The sequence below is a fragment of the Alligator mississippiensis genome, chromosome 1 (assembly GCF_030867095.1).
Source record: "Alligator mississippiensis isolate rAllMis1 chromosome 1, rAllMis1, whole genome shotgun sequence".
Lineage (NCBI taxonomy): Eukaryota > Metazoa > Chordata > Crocodylia > Alligatoridae > Alligator > Alligator mississippiensis.
The window spans coordinates 60,652,240-60,678,992 of NC_081824.1; the positions used below are offsets into that span (position 1 = coordinate 60,652,240).

Sequence of the window (26,753 nt, forward strand, 5' to 3'; positions counted from 1 at the left end):
GTATGCCGTTAGCTTTCTTTGCAACAAGGGCACACTGTTGAATCATATCCAGCTAATTGTCCACTGCAACCCCCAGGTCTTTTCTACAGAGCTGCTGCTTAGCCAGCTGCTCCCCAGCTTGTACCAGTACATGGGATTGCTCTGTCCTAAATTTCATAGACATTACATAGATTTCATAGACATTAGGGCTGGAAGGGACCTCGGAAGATCATCGAGTCCAGCCCCCTGCCCAAAGGGCAGGAAGTCAGCTGAGGTCATAGGATTCCAGCAAGATAAGCATCCAGTTTGCTCTTGAAGGTGTTCAATGTAGGCGCTTGAACCACCTCCGGTGGCAGGCTGTTCCAGACCTTGGGGGCTCGGACAGTAAAGAAATTCTTCCTTATGTCCAGCCTGAAATGGTCTTGTAGTAGTTTATGACCGTTCGACCTAGTCGTCATCCCTTGGGGCGCTCTGGTGAACAAGTGTTCCCCCAGATACTGGTGGTCACCCCTGATAAACTTGTAGGTGGCCATCAGATCACCCCTGAGCCTGCGCTTTTCCAGGCTAAAGAGCCTCAGGGCTCTCAGCATGTCATCGTAGGGTCTGCTTCCCTGACCTCTGATCATGCGCGTGGCTCTTCTCTGGACTCTCTCAAGCTTCTCCACATCCTTTTTGAATTGTGGAGCCCAAAACTGGATGCAGTACTCCAGCTGCGGCCTCACCAAGGCTGAGTACAAGGGGAGAATGATGTCCCGGGACTTGCTTGAGAAGCATCTATGGATGCAAGCCAGCGTTTTGGTCGCTTCACTAGGCGCAGCATCGCATTGCAGGCTCATGTTCATCTTGTGGTCAATGATGACCCCCAAGTCTCTTTCTTCCATAGTGCTAGCCAACATGGCACTGCCGAGCCTATAACGATGCTGCGGGTTTTTCTTCCCAAGGTGGAGAACCTTGCATTTATCGGTGTTAAACACCATCAGACTCTCATCCGCCCACTTGCTGAGCCTGTCCAAGTCAGCCTGGATCACCCGCCTGTCTTCTGGTGTGGATGCTTTGCCCCAAAGTTTGGTGTCATCGGCAAACTTGGCCAGTCCGCTTCTGACTCCAGTGTCCACATCATTAATGAAGATGTTGAACAGTATGGGTCCAAGGACAGAGCCTTGGGGGACCCCACTGGTCACAGGACACCATGATGAGTGAGTTCCATCAATTACTACCCTCTGGGTCCGACCACGGAGCCAATTTTCCAGCCAGTGGATTGTGGTGGACCCAAGGTGACAATTGGCCAGTTTCACCAAGAGGTGATCATGGGATACCAGATCGAAGGCTTTTTTTGAAGTCAAGATATATGACATCAATCTATTCTCCCTTGTCCAGGTGATAGGTCACCTGGTCGTAGAAGGAAATGAGATTGATCAAGCAAGACCTACCCGTGACAAACCCATGCTGGCTATCCCACAGGATGTTGGCGTCGGCCAGTCCATTAAGAATGGCCTCTTTAATAAACTTTTCTAAGTTTCTTCCCCGGGATAGAAGTCAGGCAGATGGGCCTATAGTTAGGCGGATCCACTTTCCTCCCTTTCTTGAAGATAGGCACCACATTGGCCTTCTTCCAGTCTTTGGGCACTACACCAGAGCACCAAGAGTTTTCAAAGATCCGTGCTAGAGGCTGGGCTATGATGCTTGCCAGCTCTTTGAGTACCCTGGGGTATAGATTGTCAGGGCCGGCTGACTTGAAGGTATCCAGCTTCTCAAGATGTTCCTTCACGACGTCAGCATTAATAGAGGGCAGGGGATCACCCTCACCCGGACTTCCCTGTCCCGTAGCGGGCATGGGCGTCCCATAGGACTGATGAAAGACCGACGCAAAGTACCCATTTAATAGGTTGGCTTTTTCCTGGGCATCAGTTGTCAGTTGCCCCAACTGGTTCAGCAGGGGTCCAACGTTGCCCCTGCTTTTCCTCCAGCTCCCCACATATCTGAAAAAGGACTTTTTATTGTCCTTGATTCTCGAAGCTAGTTGGAGTTCAGTTGCAGCCTTGGCTTTCCTATATGCTCCCTGCAGGACCGGACCAGTGCGGAATAATCCTCCTTGGAGGTGATTCCCATCCTCCATCCTTTGTAGGCCTTTCTTTTTAGCCTCAGGAGGTCTACTAGGTCCCTGGAGAGCCAGGGGGGCTGCTGTGCCGTCTTGCTGCCTTTCCTCCGAGATGGAATAGACTTAGCTTGTGCATTGAGGATCGCTCCCTTGAGGAGCAACCACTGTTCTTGAACTCCCCTCTCCCTGTGGTCATGGTCCCTTAGGGCCTCACTGACAAGCCTCCTGAGCTTGTCAAAGTCGGCTTTCCTGAAGTCAAGGACTTCCGTGTTGCTGACTGATTTGCCAGCTTTTCGGCGGATGGTGAAGGTGATCAGCTCGTGGTCACTGTCACCCAGCTTCCCATCGATCACTAGGTCGCTGACTAGGTCATCCCCAGTAGCCAGTACCAGGTCGAGCAGCGCTTTGCCTCTCGTTGGCCCATAGACTTCTTGAGTCAGAAGTGCAGGACTTTGCACTTGTCCTTGTGGAGCCTGATGGCTAGGGACAGACATTACAAATAAACTGGTTTAAGTGATCAGAAACTGGTTTAAACCTGTAACAGAACAGATGTTCATTGCACATAAACCACTTTGAAAATGGCTGAAACCTGTTTGAGATAAACCTGGTTGAATGTAGTATCAGCTGTAACTGATTTGGGTCAAACTGGTTTATGCAATGTCTGTCCCAGACCCTTTGCTGGTTTAACATAAACCAGACTTCTCCAGCATCCCGGCATGCTTGCTGGGCTGAGCGGGGTTCTCTGGTCCACAGCAGGGCTGGTCTCTCCCCTCTGATCCCTCACTGGAGCTCTGGCAGAGACTGCAAGTGTCTGCCTGGCTTCTTCCTGCTAAACAGTGATTATTCCCCCTGCCCCTCTGCCATACACATCTCAGCATACCTAGCAGAGCATATGCTGGCTACAGTCCATGCTGTGGGAGACGACAAAGGCAGACAGGCTTTTTGGTGCTCATCAACAGGTAGCTGGTGGTATCCTTCCTTGGAAAAGCTGTTTAAGAAGAGCTTGAACTAATGGAGAAAGGCTTTGTTTTCTTAATGGGTTGATAAATGTTTATCACCCCTAACTCACCATTCACTGCTGTGCTGCTCAGGAGTGGGGGACAGGGACGGGAACATCAGAGCATCCTACTGGGGCCTGGCCACACACCCCCTCAGCTAAGCTCTGTGGAAGGGAAGGGAGGGCTTCTCTAGTGCTCCCAGCTTCTAGCATAAACCATTGCAGGCATGTGCCTGAATTTTTCAGTCCAGAGTGGGGGATGTCTGTGAGGTTACAAACCAGTATAGCTTAGCCAGGTTAGACTAACCTGCAAAGATTGAATCAATTCAGGCTAAGGCTTATTGAATGTCTGTCCCTAGCCTAAATGCAGAAGATACTTACAATCAGAGGTATGGTTGTAGCCATGTTAATCTAAGGACATAGGCAGACAAGGTTCTTTGGGTAAATCTGATGTATTTTATTACACATGTTCAAATGACATGGGAGAATTCTCCCAGGTTTTTTTCCTGGTAGAAAAACTTACCCAAAGACCCCTGAACAGCCACTTGAATGTTGAGCTGCTGAATAGCAAGGGGCTCCCTTTGCACATGTCTCAGCATTTACAGGCTCCCCAGCCTGCCTGGCAACAGATGACCATACACACAGTGCAGCCCTGATTGGTTGGCCCAGACTACACAGGCTGTGTCTCCCTGTAGTACAAAGAGGGGATGTGAAGGGGCAGCCTGCTCTGCTGGAGCAGTACAGCATCCAGCTTGCTGGATTGAGAACACGTTTCAGCATCCTTTAAAGTATACAGCATGCTTCTCTGAGAGCCAGCAGATTTGAATGTGAAGAAGTGAGGTGGCACCAGGGCTAGGTTTACAATCTGTCCCTATTTCAGCCAAATTGTACAGTGAGAGTGGGGTCCCCATAGACTCTATGTGGAGCACTTGGCTTTCTCCTGTAGACAGGAAAAGAAAAGGATTAGCTTTAACCTCTCCCCACCCTATCCTTTTTTAAGATTGTCAAGATAACAAAGAAGCCATGTTCTAAGACAAAAGCTAATTGTGTTCTGCCTAGGGGAGCAGCTCACCTACCCATGTAAGTGAGGTGGAAAGTATTTATACCCGTTGCACTGGAAGAGCTCCTTTCTTGCACCTTGAGAGTCATATCCCTTAACCTTTATGAGGGGAAGTCCCAGCAGTGATTTGGGATGAGCTCAGGGTTAAGACATGGCTGAAGGAAAACTTTTCAAAATAGGTTGGAAGGGTCAAGGAAAGAGTGTTGATGATCTGCTCTTCATAGAGTAAAGCTGAGGCCTAATTAAACCACACTCACTATATCTTATCTGTTTATCTGTGTGGCCTGTGGTAGTCTTGAGTGTGATTGAGGCAATTTTGGGAAGCCCTAATGCATGTTGTGAAAGGCCAACAAACGTTCTCTTTATAATTGCTCTCTTTGTAATTGTACAGTTTTGGAATCATTTGTACAAATTAATAGTATTCTACCTGCAGTCTTTGCAAAGAAAAGCACTGTTTAGTGAGTATATTTATGCAGGTTAGGAACTTTGTTCATGCCACTTTATCAAGCCCAGTACATGATGACAAGCATTACTGATTCATCTGTAAAGGAAAATAGAGAGGAGCAAATTTTGCTCCGTTTTTCCATGGCATGTGAATAAGAATTTATTTTGTTTAGTGGTGTTCAAATTAACAAGGTCAAACGGTCACAAACTTCTCCAAGACCATTTCACGCTAGACATAAAGAAGAACTTCTTTACAGTCCGAGCCCCCAAGACCTGGAACAGACTGCCGCCAGAGGTGGTGCGAGAACCTACTCTGGATTCCTTCAAGAGTCAATTTGACCTTTATATTGCTGGGATCCTGTGACCCCAGCTGACTTCCTTCCCCTGGGGCAGGGGGTTGAACTCGATGATCTTCCAAGGTCCCTTCCAGCCCTAATGTCTATGAAACCTATGAAATCTATTAAATTTAAAAAAATCAATAACCCTTGTGTTCAGAAATACACCATAGCTGAACTGCAAAGTCAGGGAATTGTCATGACAGTTGAGTGGTGCTGCCTTTTATTAGTATAAAATCATATGTCAAATATAGAAAAATAATAATTTCTTACATTATCAAGTGAGACTTTTTAGACCAAACTATCTTCTATATATTACGTGTCTATTACTTAGTTGGATTTTAGGCATCAAGTTTCAGCTTTAAACTATTAAAAATACTGTGCCTGGCAGTGTTGCTCTTGAGTATAATATAATACTTCATAGTAGCTATTTCATCAACCAGAGTAATGTAGTCACCTGTACACAGTGCTTCAATCAGGTAAATTAGCATGGGAGTGGGCTAATTGAACCCATCTTCAGCAGTGCTAATTAGCATGGGCTCTTATGAAGGTGGTTCTTATGAATCTGACAGTGTCAGAACAAGGAATAAAATGTGTAAAAAGAGATGTGCGTTTAATTTTAAAAGTGAATTATCTGACAAAATTCTCATGATGTGAAGCATTTCCATATTTCAAATACATTTATTATATGCACTAATGAACAAACTATGTTGTGCACTGTGGCAGGGCACTGTTGGTGCCTGCCACTTTAAGGGCTGGGTCAGCAGGTGCCTGATGGCATCAGCCATTTTGAGAACCTAGTCCATAAAGGCTGCAGTCTGTTGCTGCCAGTCAGGCAGAAACATTGCCTAGCTGAGTTGCAGCAGGAACAACTCTGGAGGTAAGGGCAGGAGCTTAAGGGGATGGTTTGGAGGCTCCTGGTCCTGGGCATGACCTAAAACTGCACCCTGCCAGGAGTGGGTGGCCTGGTGGGGCTCCCAGTGGCGCGGGAGTACCCAGGAAATACCAGGCCAGTTACCACCCTGGAGAAAGGCGTGTCAGGGTTGCCCTAATAACCCCAGCTCCCACAACCAGTGGGTTACCCAATAGTAGGGCCAAGACAGTGGACCCAGGTTGGAGAGTGGGCTAGAGGATCAGAAGTCTGACTTGAAACACCCTCGACTGGTCAATGCTGGGGCCACGACGAGAAGGGTCAAATGGGCCAGGGGCCCACCACGATGGACGCCCAGAGCTAAGGGCCTGGGCTTCTGACTATCCTTGGAGGTGAGGCCAGGGCCTGTGTGGCCAAAGGTCCCAGGGAGGCCACATCCAAGAAGGAGAAGAGTTCGGGGAACTAGATAGCCCAAAATGAGGGCAGAGTAGGCTGCCTGATTGGAGGGATCCAGCTGGGGTTTGGACTGGAGGATTCTGGGGCCCAGTGTGGGGCCCAGTGTGGGGCCAGTGACATTAAGAACTGTGGATAGTACCTGCAAGGCTTGGGCTGCAGTGTAGGGGAGGAATGGAGCCGCAGATAGTACCCCCTGGCATTGAGGCAAGAATTGGCAGCCTCCCGCCTAATTAACAACATAATTATTTATCATCAAGGCATGGTAGGTGAGGAGATGGGCGATTAGCCCAGAAACAGGTGAGCGGACCCGTGGCAGACTGGCCCCAAGAAAGACCTCTGTTACATGCATAGAATCCATTTCAACAATACTAAGAGTACAGAGGGATTCTGTCCAATATTTTATTTTAAAAAGATCAGACACATTCTTGAATAACTTCTAGAATGCTTACAATACACTTGCTTGTATATTTTTGTTGAACTATAGTTTGGCATCAATTGCAAGTTTCCAGGGGAAGTAATATGAATAATGTCTTTAAGAAACTTCACTCTTCCATTTCAGCTGCTCTTCTTAATTGACTTAAAAGTTATGTTTAGTGTATTGCCTTTGTATAAAACATGTTCTAATGCAATTAATTTGAACTATTAAATCTACTAGGCAGGCATCTGCTGTGGTTTTTAAAACATTTTCAAATACCTGTTAAATCAGTGTAAATGTTTTTGTAGCTGAATGGTCACATGACAGGATTTTCGCCTTTATCCTGTAGTAAGCTGCTTCTAATGGAAGGGTTATATGCAATCTAACACACTTCAACTGATAACTCTGAAACTTAAAACTGTTTAACTGGAATGAACTGTAAGTTGCATATTTCCATGATTGCCAAACACATTTCTCTTCTCTCATCCTAGGTTTAGTAAATCCCCTTAAATCTTGTCTCCAGTTGCTTGCCAAAAATATTAACCTGTGGCATATCAACTAAAAATGTTAACAATTACTTTTGTGTTGTCAGTAACTAAAGTATGAGAAACCCACACACATTTTAATGATTTATTCAAGACATTTAACAAATCCATATGTAGATATTTAATAATAGCTCCTGAAACTTATGTTTGGGAACTGTGGTGTCATGGAGGCAAACCAGTTAAAAGTAATAAAATGATAGATTTCCTGCTGAGGCTGAGATTTACAGTATGTGAAGATATGTATTAACTTGACAGTTTTAAAAAATTACTTCTTCCTCTACAGCATTTTCTGTAGCTGTTTCTGTTAACTTCTCTTTGTTCCACAAGTAATAACTGTCCAGTTCACCTACAAGTGGCCAAATTCATTGACAAAATCAGGTTAAACTAAAGCAATTGTTTTGTCTTAGAATATAATTCTTTCTTTCCCAGACCAGACAAAGGGTACTTAGTCTCTCAAAACTTTTCTGACACTTCTCTCAACTATGTAAGTTAGTCCAGTAAAAAATACTGCCTCATCTCTGAAATCTCACTTCCTTTTCACACTCCTTATTTTTTCTCTACTTTTCCTTTAAAATTACTTCTGGACACACTCTTTTCTGACTTTTTTCCTCCATGGCACATCACACTGTTTAAAAGAGGTGTGACTTTATGTACTCAGTACCTTTTCCTTAAAGAGCCCTTGGGAGATCAACTTGTTCCAGTGAAGTCACTGACCATCAGTAATATAACTAAGGGCATCAGCCTGTGGTGCACCCTGTAGGCTAAGTACAGACAGTCAAAAAACCTAAAGCTGAATCAATTCAGTCTTCACAGGTTAGTCTAAGTGTAGGTTGAATTGATAAGCAAGTGAACAGACATTTTTGATTCTGGAGATGCAGCCACATGCCTGCAGTGGCTCAGGCCAGAAGCCAGGGGTTACTAGACCATGCCTCTCTGCTCTGCTGGAGTAGACAGCTTGGGCCAAGGCTATCCTGCCCACCCTGCAAGGGCAGGTTGTGGGGGAGGTACAAAACATCTTGGGATTCTAGGGGATTGTAAAATAACTTGAATCTGGAGGGAATCTGGGACAGAAGTTCAATAAACTGATTTAATCTAAATCAGTTAAGTCTAATGCTACATCCATTCAGGTTTATCTTAAATTAGTTTTGGTGATTTTGGAAGCAGTTTATGTGCATTGAATGTCTGTTGTGTTACATATTTGAACCAGTTTCTGATCATTTATACCAGTTTATGTGTAATTTCTGTCCCTACCCTTACTGGACAAGATACAAAGCTCGTTTGTTTGGGGGTTCTAATAGAGAATTTTCAGAGCACAGCCATAGCTCTGCCCGCCTCCCATTGCCAGGCTGTGCTCTGAGCGGCTCCACAGCCCCATGGAGCTCAGGCTGGCGGCGGGAGGTGGAGCACAACCCTGGCCCTGCCCACCTCCCGCTGCTGGGCTGAGCGCCATGGAGCCTGGGGATGGGCTACGCCCAGCACTGGTCCCAGGCTGCAGCGGCAGCCTCCTGTCATCCAGGCGTAGATTCAGGGGCCCACACCCCTGGGAGGAGTCCAGCATAGCCCCATAGCCCTCCCGGGGGTGCAGGCCCCCAGATCTGCGCCTGGATGACAGGAGGCTGCTGCTGCCAGCAAGTGTCATGAGTTTTGCTTTCAGGACTTTGTGAGGTGCAGTTTCCGAGAAACCTCTGCAACTATCTCCTTGAAACTTGGCAGAATTCATGCCCTCAGAAGGGGCTACCATCCCTGCAATTTCATCCAAATCAGGCAACAAATGACAACGTTTTAGGCATTTTCATGATTCCCCATTATAGACTCTGGGTGAACCATCGAAACAGCGAAGCAGTTTCAACAAAATGAAATGGGACAGTGCTTCAAAATAAAATGAAATGAAACAGTCTCTTTTAAATGGCAAAACAGACGTTGAAATGAAATGATGGTGTTTTGTACAGCCCTGCTACATACGCACGCACGCACGCATGCATGCACACACATACACCTGTGTTTGCAAATGTGTAAACTAAGTTGTTAATCTACTGTTAACACAGAATGATCTCTCGAACATGCAAGAAAATTTTTAGTATCATCTATGTTCTATCAGCTTTATACTAATTCCCTTGTGATCAGCTAAGTATCATCAACCAATAATACAGAGTGTAGAAAATGGAAACTCAGTTTGTAGCTGGTATAAAAAGGTTTCAGATAAAAACTTGCTAATAGTTTAAATTTGAGTAATAGGAAGAAATACCCTGTAGTGAATTAATAAAATTATGAGGAATTCCCTGACTCTTGAGACTTGGAAAATAAAAAATGATGGAAATAGGAAAATGGGTGAGCTTGGTGTTTTTCATTTAAAAATATGTATTCAAACATCATTTTAATCAAGGGATACCATTATTTGAAGGTATCTGAGCTTTCAATTTAAACACCCTCATCATTTTCTTAGTCTTATCCCCCATAGTATAGTTCATTATTTTAAAATTCATTTCCTACAACATGGGTGCTCAAACTCTAGTCATGGGCCAGATGCATCCAATGCTATCATGTCATATGGCCTTGCATGTTCCCTATGGGTCCAGGTAATTGGTGGTAGGAGAGTTTTGGCAGTGTTAGTTGCCACTCCTCTGCTGCCAAATTTCTGGACTTGTGAGGAGCTGAGCAGACCAGAAAGTGTTGTCCTGCATGCTAGCTTGGGTATGTGGGCTGGGAAAATGCAGGGCAGGATCCTGGCAGGTGCAGCAGGGCCAAGGCAGCATGGAGCCTGATCAGGACACATAGGCCTAGGCCAAGGTGGTGTGGGGTCTGAACTAGGTGTGCAGGGCCAAATCTTGTTTTGTGGGGTTAGACAGAGGTGGCACGGGACCTGATTTGGGTGCTTGAGACCCACCAACACTCACTGTCCCCACAAAGGATCCATCCTGCAAACTGGCTCTGTGCCACTGAACTTTAGAAAACTGGGATTAACATGGCTCCTGTCCTGCACTTTTTATCTAGATAAAAGGGTGTTTATCCTGAATAAGGTGTGCAGGATTGGGCAAAAGATTATGATGCTGAAACTCAAATAATGGCCAACTCGGAGCAATGTAAACATTTAAGCATCTAACATTGCACTGTAGTATTGTACTAAAAGATTAAATAGAATAGACACATTTTCTTAATTTTGTGTTTCCATATAAAGTTATAAAAACTCTGAGTCAAGTGCATGTTTTATTTTAACTGAATAAAGTACAACTCTTCTCTTTTGTGTTGATTGCTTTGAAGCTCATTTTGTACCTTTTGTTTTGATGTATGAGAAACTGAATTGCTGTTCAAAGTCATTTTAAAAAATGCATGAGTTCCAGAATGATTGATGAGTCATAAGCTGTTGTGGAAATATAAGAAAACAGCTCTGTAGTTGTGAAAACTAAGTGCTCCTAGTCTTGAGTCTTTCTGTAATGATTTTATGTCTATACTGTCCTCATGCACCAAATACCTTTAGGTTAAAGATCCTCCCAAACATAAAGCCCTAATCCTGAAACTTGTCATTCACAGACCAGATCCTACTGTTGAACTCAGCAGTGTAGCTCTGCATGAGCTCAGCGGTTCGCCTGCATGGAATCAGTCACAGAGCTAAGTGCTATATTTAGTCTGAATGGCTCTCTTTAATACTTATAGGCAATTATCATGTGACATGCTGACTTCACAAGATATGTAACAATATAAAAATCACAGTTAAATAATTTATAAACTCATTTAATAATGGTTATGTCTATACATCAAAAATATCATGCGAGGCAGCACCATGCTGGAACTTGCCACGTGGCTGTGCATGCCTACCTCCTAAAACAGAAATTTGGCAGTGTGGCAATTTGGGCATGCTAATTAGCTGTACCTTGCCACAGGACTAATTAGCCTCAGTGAAGTACTGTACAAATGTTGCTGCACTGTTTTCTGCTTGGGAGCTACCATGTCCAGAACATGTGTCAGTACAACACTGCTTGACAAAGAGAGGAAAAAGTATAGACAAGCTGACTGATTTTCAGACACAAAATAGTCGGTTCCATTAACTAATGTGGTACAATAGTGGTAATAATTATCTTTATTACAGTTTTTTACACTTCAACATAATATCATCCAGAATTGAAGTAAATCTATATCAGTAACGAACATTTTGCCTTGGCAGCTGGCTCTAAAACTTGTGAGTTATTTTCGGTTACACAGAGTCATTACAGGATGAGATAAATGAAGCTAAGATTAACTTGAAATGTTATATTTACTAATGTTTATATTTGCAGGGTTTGCCAGGGCCTGAAGGTCCCCAAGGTCCACCTGGGAAAGAGGGTCAGAGGGTAAGTAAACTTTGTGAACAACTGGGAGTGTGCTAATTGACCTCAATGTATTACTTCTTTTTGAGCACTAGTAAAAATAAAACTGAGAGAGCAGCTGAGTATGAAGCACAGGGGCAAAAAAATGGGCATTGACATTTGAGTTTTGTCTATATTTGAATGAGATTTAGCAATTTAAATTAACTTGAAAGTTTTAATGACTGGCAGCACAGATGCAGAACTGTAGGTTAGGTAAAGTGCATTTGCTGTAATTTAAACTGAAAAAATAACATTGATATTGACTTTAAATTCTGTTTAGAAATGGGAAATACTCTATTGTATGTATCAGGCACGAGCTTATGAATTTTATTCTCATTATTTAAGTCAGTGCTTAAAGCCAAGAATAGTAACCAAGATTGCTGTTTATGATTGCTGTTGATGTCATACTTTTAACATATCTGTACAGGAAATGAGTAACAACTTAAGAAAGAAATAAGCCACTGAGACAAATATTTCAAACTTGAAATGAATCTAGGCTCATTTTTTGAGGTTAAAAATGTTGCACTGACTGGGTGTTTCACTCAGTTTCTTGTGCTCTGTTTTTGGTTTTTTAATTTTTTTTGCGGGGGGGGAAGGAGTTACTTCCTTGTCTATCTTTATAGCTACTAAACTGGGGGAGAGAGGGAAGGAAAAATGTCATGGTATTTATATTTTGTCCTAAACCACAAAGTATTTGATATATCAAGAGAATACTTGTTCTTATGAGATTGCCAAACTGATACCAGAACAAGTTTTGGATAAACAACTGAATTTTAGATATTTTTCTGAAGCAAGCTAAACTAATATGTCTTTTGACATTTATCCATTACTAATTCATTATTAATTGGGGAAAGGCACCTGGAAAGGTTCTTCAGAATCTTGATCCTGGAATCAAGTGCTTTAGTATCTTACAGTATTGGACTTTTTCTTAGCACCCTTTATATAATGGCATAATGCTGGTGGCCAAAGGGTGATCTTTGTACTTTTACAAAATTATGAGTAAAGGAACACTTCCAGGGTTAAAAGGATTGGCTCAAAACTTCGTAGCTTGTAAATATTATAGACCATTATATTATTTGAAACTATTTAAATGGTACTGAAAATTTCTTAAACTTGAATGCTGAAACTACTTAAGGTGCAAGCTGAGGATAGAAAGCACATCTAAAAGGAAGATCATAAGTGTCTATGAGCAACAGACTACTCTGGATAAAATGAGAATATGATGTTGTTAATAGACAGTTAGTTATTGTTAGTATCCATAGTGTTATGCTGTTAAATGCTAGACATATGGCAAAAGCTCTGAGGTCTACTTGTTGATATATATTGGATATAGAATGTTTTTCAATGGAGTCTCGAGTCTTCAAATAAGCAAGAAAATCAATTCTTGTTTCCCCTTCATAAACACTAAGAAGAAAGTTTGTGTTTAAAGGCAAATATTGATGTTCCTCTGAATATCTTAGATTTAATGATGTTGAGGTGCTGCTTTAATGTGATGATTATAGCATTTTATGTCAAAAATTAATTGCTGAAATTTAGCAAACATATAAATGTCAGCTATTTACCTGTCATATGTAAATTTTAGCTGCTATTTTTTTCTCTTCTTTAATTCTCCTTGGTCCACTAATGACATTGTTCCTGCAACCTTAATTCAATCACATTTTCCTTAATTATGTGATAACATATTATATTAAATACAAATTCCACCTCATTCAGTGCTAAGAAAGCATGGGTTGGTCTAATAAAAGATATCATATTCACCCAAGGAACCTTGTCTGTCTATATCCTTAGACCAACACGGCTACAACCTAAACCCCTGCAAGAAAGGATGGTGGTCATGAAAAAGCTAATGAATATTTCCTTTTATTTATTGTTTTATCACATCATTCATTGTGTGGCTCACTGCTTTATTTGCTGCAGGCCATCCAAACCTTCTACTTGTATAAAATTATTCATTTCTTCATGAGCTATAGCGAATGTAGGAATAGTACTGAGTACCTTATCTTCATGACAGACTGCAAGAGTAAATTATATTATTATGTACATTTTACAGTTTGGAACTCTGACACAGATAGTTAAAGGATAAAACTTTCAGGTGTATCTATTAAATTTAGGCCCCAAATTTGAGAGATAAAAAGACTACAATTTTTAACGCTTACTATTTTTACAGTAATTGTTATGTTCAAGGTTTAACTCCCATTGACTTCAGTTACAGTTGTGAGTGCACAGCACTTTCACAGATCAGGACCAGATTAGATTTTATGGCTGATTAATAAGTAGGAGGAGAAGTGTTAAATGGATAATAGTCTTGGCCCCCACAACAGAAATGATAGTTGGAAGGTGGAATAAAAGGAGGATATGATACGTTAGAATTAGAAAAAGCAAATGGAAGGATTATCTTTACAGCAGAAGTTACCAATAAAAGAAAAGAGAATGGAGGGTGAGAGAGCTCTTGTGTTTCCTTTTCCTCCGTCTGTCTCTCTGGATTTCACTCTGTACACTGAGCCACACATTTGATATTGCTTTCATGTTGAATTTTATTTGATATCACCTAATATCACAAAGCTCAATAAACTTGAACTACCAATAAACATTGAGTGTCTGGAGTACACACGTGATTTATTTATGTACTGAATTCTTCTGTAGCTAACTGTATTGCTCTGTGATGAACTTTATCTAATGCAAAAGCACTGAGCCAGTTCTTCTAAATTATTCTCTGATGGGCAGGAAATAAAATTGTGTTCTACATATTTGGGTTAATGATTTTTTTTTCTTGATTGGGGTTGTCTTTTTTCTTCATGTTTAGTAAGGAGCTCAAATCTTCAGGAAAGATGAAGATAATCTTCTGAAGCTGCTCCATTTTGTTATGTGTTGTAAACAGTGCTTTGCTCATTTCTGTGAATATGCTATGAATAAGACTGTGGAAACGTCACCTTTGTCCTCTAAGGATTTTTTCTTAGTAAACTTGTCATAGTCAGTATAAAGGTAGAGTAAAAGCTCTGTTACTGTACTGTATAAAGGTACAGTAAAAGCTCAAGTAACCAAAATATGTTGGTTAATTGAGCGGCCCAGGCCACCGCTTCTCCCGCTGCATCTGGGGCATCCCATCGCTCCTCCCATGGCATCGCTGTTGCTTCTGCGGCATCGCCACCCCTTCTGTGGGCCTTGCGGGCCCAGCAGGACAGGGAGGCAGGCCCCACACAGCCTGTTATGACCCCAGGCCATGGGGCCTTGGAGAAACGGTGGACACCTTCGGTTTCACTTTATCTTACAAGTCGGCATGCCGGTTAATTGAGCATGCTGGCTTGTAAGATGCTGGTTAACAGAACTTTTACTGTACTTCTTTTGTATTTATATTATAGAATCATAGAGAAATAGGGCTGCAAGAGACCTTCAGAGGTCATCTAATCCAATCGGCCAGCCTGAGGCAGTATCATCCCTATCCAAACCATCCTATACAAATCCATCATCTAACCTATTAATTACATAGTCAACCCTGACACAACCACAAAACATAACACACTAACCTGCCACAGGGAAAAGAGGAGGACACTGGTGGCCAATGGTCTGCTGCTGTGAAGGTAGTTAAAATATGTTGGAGAGATCCAAGGAAGAGGGCCATGCCCCCTGCAACAGAGGAAGGCAAAAAGCACCACACTCCTTACCAATTTAACCATGGGGTGGTATCCTTCCTGACCCCAGATATGGCAGTTGGTCTAACCATGAACAGAGGGGCAAGGCGTTCTAGCCAGGAATCTGTGGATTCTAGTCCTAGCATGACCATTAGTATACCCCAGTCAAAATCCCCAGCTTTGGCTGCAGGCTTACCTCCCGTACTTCTGAGCAGAGCAAAACCAAACACCCACCCTTCCCACTTCTCCCCACACTCTCCCCCTCACATGTAACAGCAGGAGTAGAAAAAAAATCCTTTCTGGCCCTATGTGGCAATCAACAAAGCCCAATGAACTGGAAATATGGGAAATACCCATCCTAGAGCATAGACATAGCTACTCCTAGTTCCTCACTAACCAATGCTTATCCAGTCTCTTCTTGAACACCTTCAGTGATAGAGATTCCATAATCCCTAGGCAGTCTGTTCCACTGTATCACCATTCTAACAGTACAGAACTTTTTCCTGATATCCAATCTAAACCTACTTTTCTGCAAATTCAGCCCACTAGTCCATATCTTGGTCTCTGCAGCAAAACAAAAAATTAGAGATACACCAATACATCAGTCCCATATCAGATCAGCACCAATATAAGGAAAATTGAGTGTATTGGCAGTTGGCATTTTTTAGCTCATGTGGCTGATAATGTAGCTGATAAATGCCCCATTCATGTGCACAGCCACAGCACAGCATGCAGGCGGCCAGGAGTGCAGCCCCGCAGCTTGGAGAGCAGCTGGGTCCATCTGGTAAGTCTGTTGTGGGGGAAAGGGTGGAGGGAAGGGATGTGGAGGGGGCAGATCAAAGCTCCCACAGTGAGGGAGGGAGTGGGGCTGGCACTGGGTCAGGGGTAGGTGCTGCCCAGCCAGGGCAGGGGGGGGGGCATGGGACGGAGCTGCGGCTCATCCTGGGGACATGGGGTGGGGGCAACGGTTTCCATCACTATGCGCATCCCAGGAGGGCATGGGAAGAGTGTACACCTGGATCTGTGCACAGGGCAGAGCAGGGCGAGCTGCCACTGCAGGCTGGGGCTAGGGGCAGCACCAGGCTCTAGCAGGGGGTTGGGCCAGGCTGTACTCAAGGCAGGCGGAGGTGGTACTGGGCGGGAGGCTTGTGGGGCCTAGAGCCACTCCAAAATTCACTGTAACCCCCGCTCCCAGCGCTGCTGCTGCCCGCCCCAAGCTCAGCTCAGCCCAGCTCAGTCCCCTGCCAGGAAGAGCTTGGCACTGCACCTGGCCTAGCCCGCAGTGGCATCCTGCCCTCCCCTGTGCAAAAGTCTGGGGGCATGCTCCCCCCCCCGTGCCTTCCGAGGGTGCATGCAGTGGTGGGATCTGTACCCCTCGGACGAACTGCAGCTCCATCCTGCGCCCTGCCCCACCCTGGCTATGTAGTGCCTGCCCCAGCACTACCCCCACTCCCTTCCTCAACACAGGGGCCTTGATCTGCCCCCCACACCCTTTTCTTCCCTCCCACCCCTTCCCCCACAATACACTTACCAGACAGTCGCTGCTCTCCATGCTGCAGGGCTGCATATCAGAATCGGATCAGTATCAGCTGATATGTTTTGTTAAAAATCGGCCATCATTATTGGCTCAATAAAGCTCTATCAGTGCACCCCTACAAAAAATCTATTTTCCCTTTTCTTTATGGCAGCCCTTCAGGTATTTGAAGACTCCTATCATATCCCCTCTTAAGTGCCTTTTCTGCAAGCTGAATGTCCCCCAATTTGTATTTATATTTCTATTATTGTTCCCAAGGTGTAGCCCCTTGAGATACCAACACTGAACTTCACCCTGTTAGCTCCAGCCCAGCTTTCCTATCTGTCAAGATCTTTCTGAATTGCACTCCTGTCTTACAATGTATTTGCTGTCCATCCCAGTTTTATGTCGTTTGCAGATGACACAACAGTCAGAGGGCAGGGAAGCCCTCTTGGCTCAACAGGGAACTTCTGGATCTCCTGAAACAAAAAAGAGAATCCTACATCAGACAGAAAACTGGAATCATCACCATGGAGGACTACTCAGCGCTAGCCCATACCTGTAGGGAACGGTCCAGAAAAGCCAAAGCAGCAACCAGACTCAGGCTAGCCACAGGAATTAAGAATAACAAAAAGTCATTCTTCAGATATGTGGGAAGTCGGAGGAAAAACAAAAGCAACATTAGCCCCCTGCGAGATCAAATGAGGTAGCTGATGTCTGACACCCAAGAAAAGGTCAATCTCCTAAATGATTACTTTGTGTCAGTTTTCCACCCACCCAAGGGGGTCACACTGTCAGACAGGATGCAAAGGAACCAGGGTTCAAGATATGGGTCCACAATTGATGTAGACGGATTACACCCGAGAGTCTTAAAAGAGCTGGTGGACATCATAGCATTCACTATGGCCAAGATATTTGAAAGCTTGTGGTGCTTCGGTGATGTACTGGAAGACTGGAAAAGAGCCAATGTGGTCCTAATCTTCAAGAAAGGGAAGAAAGAAGATCCAGGGAATTACAGACCTATCAGTCTGATCTCCATCTCTGAAAAGATCTTAGAGAAAATTATCAAGGGATTCATCTGCAACAGGCTAATAGAAGGCAACCTACTGAGCCAGCCAACATGGTTTTATTACTGGAAGGTCTTGCCTGACCAGCCTCATCTCCTTGTATGACCAGGTGATGCATTGCCTGGACAAGGGAGATGAGGTTGATGTCATTTATCTGGACTTGAAGTAGGCCTTTGATTTGGTCTCCCATGATGTCCTCACAACCAAGCTGGGGAACTGTGGCCTTGACCATCTCATGGTTGATGGTCGGGGAACTGACTCCGGGGTCAGACCCAAAAGGTACTAACTGATGAGAACAAATCAACGTGGCACAAGGTTACCAGTGGAGTCCCCAGGGCTCAGTGCTCGGGCCAGTACTCTTCAGTATCTTCATTAATGACCTGGATTCAGGCATCAGATGTGGACTGGCAAAGTTTGCAGACAGCACTAAGCTATGGGGGAAGGTGGTCACACTGGAAGCAGACTGGGGATACAGGCTGACCTGGACACACTTGCGAAGTAGGCAGACCAAAATCTGATGGCAGTCAACATGGAGAAATGCACGGTACTCCACTTTGGGAGAAAAAGCCAGCATCATACTTATAGCCTGGACAGTGCTACGCTCGTTAGCACTGCGACCAAAAGGGACTTAGGGGTCTTGATTGACCACACAAGATGAACATGTGCCCCCAGTGCGATGCCATGTCTGGCAGAGCAAACCAAAATCTGGCATACATCTACTGATGCATCTCGAGCAAAACCAGGGATGTCATCTTCCCACTTTACTCTGCCTTAGTGAAGCCACAGCTGGAGTACTGCATCCAGTTTTGGACCCCCACTTTGGGAGGGATTTGGATAAGCTTGAGAGAGTCCAGATGAGAGCCACCTATATGATCAAAGGCTAAGAAAGCAAGCCTTACGAAGAGAGGCTGAGGGACTTGGGACTCTTCAGCCTGGCAAAGAGAAGGCTCAGGGGGGACTTGGTGGCTGCCTATAAGTATAAAAGGGGGGGTGCATCAGGATCTGGGAGAACAGTTGTTCACCAGGGCTCCCCAAGGGCTAAGTAGGTTCAATGGCCACAAACTTCTAGAAGGCTGATTCAGAATCAATATAAGGAAGAACTTCTTTACAGTCCGAGTGTACATGGTCTGGAACAGACTCCCCCAGAGGTGATGCAAACACCTACTCTGGACTCATTCAGAAGGCATGTGGATGTTTATCTTGCTGGGATCATCTGATCCCTGCAGAATTCCTGCCTCTGGCAGGGGGTCTGGACTTGATGATCTCACAAGGTTCCTTGCAGCCCCTAATGTCTATGAAATCTATGAAACATTTTCTCAAGATGTGCTCAATTCCAGCATCTAAATAATTAATAAACACAATAAACAGCACTGGGCCCAGGACAGACCTCTGTGGGACTCCTCTTGAGCCCTACTGCCATTCTGATGTCAATGCATTTATAATTGCCCTTTGTTTGCAGCTATTGAGATAGTTGTCTATCTTTCTAATAGTAGTTTTGTCCTGCCCACGTCTCCTATTTGTTTATAAAAGGTCAAGTAGGACTTTGTCAAAAGCCTTACTGAAGTCAAGGTGCATTATATCTGCTACATTCTCTTCATTCACCTTTCTAATTATCTTGTTGGAGAAGGAAATCAGGTTCATCTGGCACAATTTATTCTTAGTAAATCCACACTGGCTGCCTGTGATCAGCCTCTCCTCCTCCAGCTGGACTAAATTTTGCAGCATGCTCCCTCCCCCTTCTCTTATCTCCTATCACACAGAAGCACATACATGAGTATCAACTGAAGTATGTTCTCAAACAAGAGGAGAATATATCTGGAATAACTGTTTTCCCTTAATCAGAGCTACTCTGAATTTACAAATGTGTAGACTAATTCAGAGTTTAGCTCAGTAGGTTTGTATTTTTATTTCAGCCAATATGCCAATGATGCTGAAGTGTTTGTTACCTGAGGAAATACTTTCATAAATGTGAAAGATTGTGCTGTGCTATTGGTTATATGAGAAGTCTCCTGCCATAGACCTCAGTGCATTTTTGTTAAATTTAATGTGTTAAACTTTCATTCTTTTAACTCATATAAAATGTCTACATTAAGAATTATACCATCATTACATTGAGAATGGTCAACAAGTGGAAACAAAGCCCTTAGATATCATTATTAGGGATGTGTTGTTTTAGCATTAGCCCAATCTTACCTAAGGCTTAAAGTATTCTTCAGATATCTGTGATTTTTGCTTACTAAAACAAGATTGTGATATCACTGGAACAAATCATGACTACAGGTTATTATATCAATAACAAAGGAAAATACATTATTTAAAAATGTGTTAACGTGTTCAAAGGATAATCTATAGATTTCATAGATTCCATAGACATTTGGGCTGGAAGGGACCCTGGAGGATCATCGAGTTCAACCCCCTGCCCAGGGGCAGGAATTCAGCAGACATCATAAGATTCCAGCAAGACAAACATCCAAAAGTGTCTTGAAGGCATTCAAAGTGGGTGCTTGAACCACCTCCAGTGGCAGTCTATTCCTTGGGGGCTCAGACAGTAAAGAAGTTCTTCCTTATGTCCAGTCTGAAGCGGTTGCAGAGGAGTTTGTGACCATTCGATCTTGCCATCTCTTGGGGTGCTCTGGTGAATGGATGTTCCCCCAAATCCTGGTGAACACCCCTAATAAACTTATAGGTGGCCACCAGATCGCCCCTCAGCCTGTGCTTTTCCAGTCTGAAGAGTCCCATGGCTCTCAGCCTCTCATCATAAGGTCTGTTTTCCTGACCTCTGATCATGCATGTGGCTCTCCTCTGCACTCTCTCAAGCTTTTCCACATCCTTTTTGAATTGTGGAACCCAAAACTGGATGCAGTACTCCAGCTGCAGCCTCACCAAGGCCAAGTACGATGGGAGAATGATGTCCCGGGATTTGCTTGAGAAGCATCTACGAATGCAAGCCAGCGTTTTGCTCACTTTACTAGCCGCAGCATCACATCGATGGCTCGTGTTCATCTTGTGGTCAATCATGACCCCCAAGTCCCTTTCATCTGTAGTGCTAACCAGCATAGCACTGCTGATCCTATAAGTGTGCTGCAGGTTTTTCCTCCCAAGGTGGAGAACCTTGCATTTTTCGGTGTTGAACACCATCAGGTTCTCAGCCACCCATTTCATGAGCCTGTCAAGATCTGCCTGGATCACCCTCCTTACTCCAGAGTTTGGTGTCGTTGGCGAACTTGGCTAGTCCCCTTCTGACACCAATGTCTACATCATTGATGAAGATGTTAAAAAGTAAAGGCCAGTCCCCTTCTGACACCACGACGATTGACTTCCATCAACCAGCACCTTCTGGGTCCTACCACGGAGCCAATTCCCTAGCCATCAGCTCGTGGTGAGGTCGAGGCCGCAGTTAGCCAGTTTTGCCAAGAGGTGATCATGGGATACCAGATCAAAGGCTTTTTTAAAGTCAAGATATATGACACCAATCCCTTCCCCCTTGTCCTGGTGATAGGTCATCTGGTCATAAAAGGAAATGAGATTGGTCAAGCAAGACCTACCCGCAATAAACCCGTGCTGGGTATCCCTCAGGATATTGCCATCAGCTAGCCTGTATAAGATGGCCTCTTTGATAATCTTTTCCAAGACCTTCTCCAGGATAGAGGTCAGGCTGATAGGTGTGTAGTTTGCCGGATCTACTTTCCTCCCTTTTTTGAAGATAGGCACCACATTGGCCCTCTTCCAATCACTGTTGTCAGTTGTTCCATCTGGTTTAGCAGGGGTCCAATGTTGCCCTTGCTTTTCCTCTGGCTCCCCACATATCTATAAAAGGACTTTTTAATGTCCTTGATATTTGTAGCTAGCTAAAGTTCCATCGCAGCCTTGGCTTTTCTGGTTTGCTGTCTGCAGGTCCTGGCCAGAGCAGAGTATTCCTCCTAAGTGGTGGTTCCAGTCCTCCATTTTTTGTAGGTCTTCCTTTTAAGATGCAGGAGGTCTGCTAGTTCCCTGGAGAGCCAAGGGGGCTGCTGTGCCCTTTTGCTGCCTTTCCTCTGAGACAGGATAGACTTTGCTTGTGCATCCAGGATTGCTCCCTTGAGGAGCAACCACTCGTCCTGAGCTTCCCTCCCCTCCTCTTTGGGTTGTGGCCCATTAGGTCCTCACTGATGAGCCTCCTGAGCTTGTCAAAGTCAGCTTTCCTGAAGTCAAGGACTTCTGTATTGCTGCCTGACTTGCCAGCTTTATGGCGAGTGGTGAAGGTGATCAGCTTGTGGTCACTGTCACCCAGCTTCCCTTCGATCATTAGGTTGCTGATTAGGTCGTCCCTAGTTGCCAGTACCAGGTCGAGCAGCACTTTACCTCTCGTTGGCCCATAGACTCCCTGCGTCAGATAGAGGTCATCCACACATGAGAGAAAGCTTTGCGCCCATTTGGATTTGGCTGAGCACTCCTCCCATGAGATGTCTGGGTAGTTAAAGTCTCCCATGACAACCATAAACTGGGAGCGTACGGCCTCAGCCAATTCCCTGGCAAAGTCCTGGTCAAGATCTTGGCCCTGGGTAGGGGGTCTATAGTAGACTCCCACCATAGTATCCCCAGTGCCGTGTTCTCCACAGATTTTAACCCAAAGGGTCTCAAGTCCACCATGGGTGCCAATGTCAGCTTGCAGGGTTGCATAGCTTTCCTTGACACAGAGAGATACGCCCCTGCCCCTTTTGTCCACTCAATCCCTCCTGTACAGGGTATAGCCATCTATACCTCTGGCCCAGTCATGGGTGGAGTCCCACCAGGTCTCCGTTATCCCTATGACATCATAGTTATTTGCGTTTAGCAGGAGGACAAGTTCCTCCTGTTTGTTCCCCAAGCTCCTGGCATTAGTGTATAGGCAAGCAAGTGTCCTCTTGGGGATAGTAGTATCACCTGAACCAACACATGAATATACAAGTTTAAATATGAATCTTTCACTGGCTTGTTATTTTGACAGCAGTTTATTACTTTGCTATATGATCAAGTTAGGACTGGAATCTAGGCTGGGAATACCAAAGCTAATAAGCAATTTTAGATCTTTTATTGCCTTACCAGCTGGAGAAACAAGCAAGCTAGTGAAAAGGAAACTTGGTGGGAGTATATGAAATGCCTTAAGGTCATGGTTCCCTTTGCTAGATATTCCTCAAAACAGTATTTGGCCAAGGTGTTAGCAGAAGTTGTGTTTCTAGACTGCCCACATAAGAATGATATATGTTTGGTAAATTAGGCCAGGGTTCAAATTGGTTCTTTAAGCATAGGTACTAGGCTCCTTGCTCTAGAGGAAAACTAATTTGACTGGGTTCTGTGCTTAGGATCACTGTACAATCAAACAAGACTCTTTGGAAGTACTTTTGCTCTATATATAGAGAATGGTGCATGGTATGTGTCAACAGAGGGTAATTCCCAAAAGCCAGAGGCACTGTGGGGAAGCCAGTAGGAGATGCTAAGCACAGGCTTATGTCTGAACTCTCAGGGGCACAGGCACCAGGCTCACTATTGTCCATTATCTATTTAACTGTACTTCACAATACTTCATTTTCCTTCTGAGGACAACAACTGAACATTTCTGAAGAAGAAGGGATCATGCCCCGCTTTTACACAATGGTTATAGCACTTGTCCAGGAAGTGAGAGAACAAATTCTTTCTCCGTATGAAGGGATTTGAGGCACCACCTCCCACTTCCCAACCAAATGCCCTAATCCTCAAGTTATACAACTTGTTGTGTAGGTTGACCCCTAAGTCATGGGTCAGCAACCTACCACCTATAGGCTGGATCTCGTCTGCAATGTGATTGGCTCTGGCCTGCAGTGGCACAGGAGATCAGTGGCACATAGCTCAGCCTGGACTGTCCCCCTTCTTTGCTCTGTACCATGCTGCTGACCCTCTTCTCAGTGCCCCCTTTTATATAACAAGCTTTCTATATTTTCTAGCATCTTTTCATTTTTTAAAACCAAAATATCTACATGTTTATAAGCTAAAAAAGGGCTTAATAAGTCCAAAGATGTTAAAAGTAATAGGGCAGTTATAAAATCTAAAAAATTAGGAGAGCTAGTGCAGATTACCTTTTTATGACTAGTCCTGCACCAGACTACCCTTTCCTGTTGCACATACATACACAGTTTTTAAGATGTTATAATTTTGTTGATCAACAGTGAAATGGAGAGGTAGTTAGCAATGTTAGTCTGAAGTCAGGCAGAAGACAGGTCAAAGTGACACCTTACAGACTAACAGATTCAGAGAGGCATGAGTTTAAATAATGCAATAATAATAACAATAGTTATGTTGTTAACTTCCTTGTTCCATCTTTATCCATAGAATGACTCTCTTCTTTTTCTCTTCAGGGATCTAATTCTCTAGGGTTCCTTGCATGTGGAGGATCTATGTGGAGGAAACAAAATTTGTTCAGTTGTCTATTCTTTTGTGCTGTATCAGGCTTATGTAGCTTAGTTCCCCACTGAAATGGGATTCAGAGACAGTATTATGATTTAGAGCCTAACTGTTCAGTCCTTGGTCTGCACAACTAACTGTAATGGCTTATTTAAGAATGATGTCAGCTCTACAATCTAGTCCAAATAAATACTGACAATGTCCAGTTATTCACCTCTGGGCACTTGGTCTTCAATGATTGTGTGACACCTCTACATTTTAGAATTGTCAGCAGTCATTAGGGCAGAGAAAACAGTCACTACATAATAATCTGGCCTTAGGGCACATTTTTAAATTTCAGTAGACAGCTGAGATGCTACTTGTAAATTAACACCAGTGTGATTTATGAACTTTTATCAAAGTTATTCATTTGCTCCTTCCTTTACTGATGATTTAAAAGGGCCATGTTGCTAGCAATGAAGAATGCTAGTAATTAGTGCAAATATACTATAAGAATATTGAATAATTATTTTCAAATTATCAGTAGGACTCCTCCCCCCCACACTGAAAGGTTAGATTTCCAGCAACATTTGTTCATTTTTAGCTTCCTAGTTGTGTGGTCAACAATTACATCATCAAATGCTGGTCTGATATGTATGTGTCTGATTGAAGTCAATGGGAAGCAGGCATTCAGAGTACAATCGAGTGCTTCATTTGTGCCACAAAGCAATTTTTTTTACCCTTAAATACTTTCTTAAATATATGCATACTTCGCATGTTTGTGAAGAAAAGATTATCTGGAAGCTCAATAACTCACTACAGCAGAACTATAATTATTATTTAATATCATCATATTCTTCAAAAGTATGCAAAGCTTTACACAGAAATTTATCAATATAATCTGTCCCAGAAAGAGCTTGCCAACCAAATGCAAACATGGCAGCAAAAAAGATCATAAATACTCAGAAAGGTAGGAGAGGAGAGAGAATGAAGATGAAAGTAAATAATATCATGGGGTTTCCCAGGATGTTATGTATACACATCCATTATCTTAGCCTGATTTTTCCGTTGGTTTTTAAACTCTTTTCTAATCAGTGACACAGCAGAAATTAGTGTTTTTGGAGGCATTTAAATGAAGTCACTGGGACAGTGTGAGTAGCAGGTTTGGAAGTGTGTTCTATGCATAATGAGAGGTAAGAATTTTATTTTTAAAGGGTGACATTACTGAAAGATCAAGAAGTGTTTATACCAAATATGGAAGGCCAAATACCCAGAGAGGCTGAACATCTGCCTCCCACTGAGGTCAGGAGTGTTCTTGGTTGTGAGCACCTCTCAGAAATTGGACTGAGAAAGGTATGTGCTACAAGGATTAAATTCTGACCATTAATATGTCTCTATCCCACTCAGGTAAGGGCACACATTACATTTGTAGTACTATATACACTGTTTCAGCATTACAAAAAGTGAGTGTGACTACATTTACACTGTTTTTAGGACCACACAAATATTCTTCTTTCAAAGAGGAACTTTTCTGTAGTGCTATGTTTTGCAGTGCCACATACAAAGCATGGACAGTTAAACAGTGCTACAGGATGTTCTTTGGTCCCAAAAGGCATTCTAGAAGGCATTGCTCATATCTCCCTTCCTTCCCCCACAGCTGCAAGGAGGTCAGTCCATGTCTCATGCTGAACCATATTGCCCCAGGGTACAGGAGTTAAGATCTTGTCACCATGCCAAATTGCTACTCAGTGAAAAGGAATGCCAGGGCCTCTCACCTGCCCTGCTCACTGGTTCAGGGCTGCACTGAGACAGCTTGCAATTTGGATCACATGATCCACTACCAGGATCCACAACATCCACAACTCTGTCTTCCTCAACCTTCAGGAGGTTCACCCACTGGAGGCAAGCAGAGATGCTGGACCTTATTCACTTTTGGGGCAAGGAGAAAATCCAATGCTTATTCACTCAAATCAGACCATCTTTGAGAGCACTGCAACTGAAATAAAAGCTTGGGTCCGCAGCTGCAACTGACAGGATTGTCACTCTAAGACAAAGGTCCTGAACACCCACTATAATCAGGCCCAAGATGCCAAACAGGCTGCTAATGCCCTGGGGCCACCACTGCCTAATATGAGAAGTTGCCACATATTCTCATGGGAAACCACTTTGCATGCTTACCTCTGCACCACCCCCTGCACCTTTAGCACCGCTGTCTCAAGTAAAAAAAAACAAGGACTCTAGTGCCTCCAAGGAGCCAGAGGTGGTAGAGGACTACCATTTGCTCCCTGCAGCCATCCCAGAGCAGGTACAAGAGTAGGAGGAGGAGTTCATGGCATTCCATGACATATATTCAAGAGCTAGGAACTGGAGATGCAACACCTTTCCCAGAGGACAAGTCCCACAACATATTCATGAACCACCAGATCTATCTGAGGTTATCATGCCTTTATTGTCATAGCATTGTCTCAAACTGCCCCATATCTTCTGACTTGCAGGCCTTTGGCAAAACCATGACCTAAAGAGCCCCCCTTCCACACTTCTGAGTGTCTTTCTCCCACCATTACCAAGCAGCCCTTCACTGCCACTCCCAGCTAGCTCCTGCTCAGAGCTCCCAATAGTCAGCAGTTTC

At 43.9% G+C, this 26,753-nt stretch overlaps 1 protein-coding gene across 5 annotated transcripts in view; it reads left to right on the forward strand.

The window, feature by feature from the left end:
• COL19A1 (collagen type XIX alpha 1 chain) overlaps nt 1-26,753 on the forward strand; it is a 393,720-nt gene that overhangs the window by 172,151 nt on the left and 194,816 nt on the right. For all 5 annotated transcript variants that reach the window (XM_059730850.1, XM_019496735.2, XM_059730868.1 and 2 more), the window contains one exon: nt 11,472-11,525. In XM_059730850.1, coding sequence (XP_059586833.1) covers nt 11,472-11,525 — 54 coding nt within the window. The remainder of the gene's footprint in view (nt 1-11,471; nt 11,526-26,753) is intronic.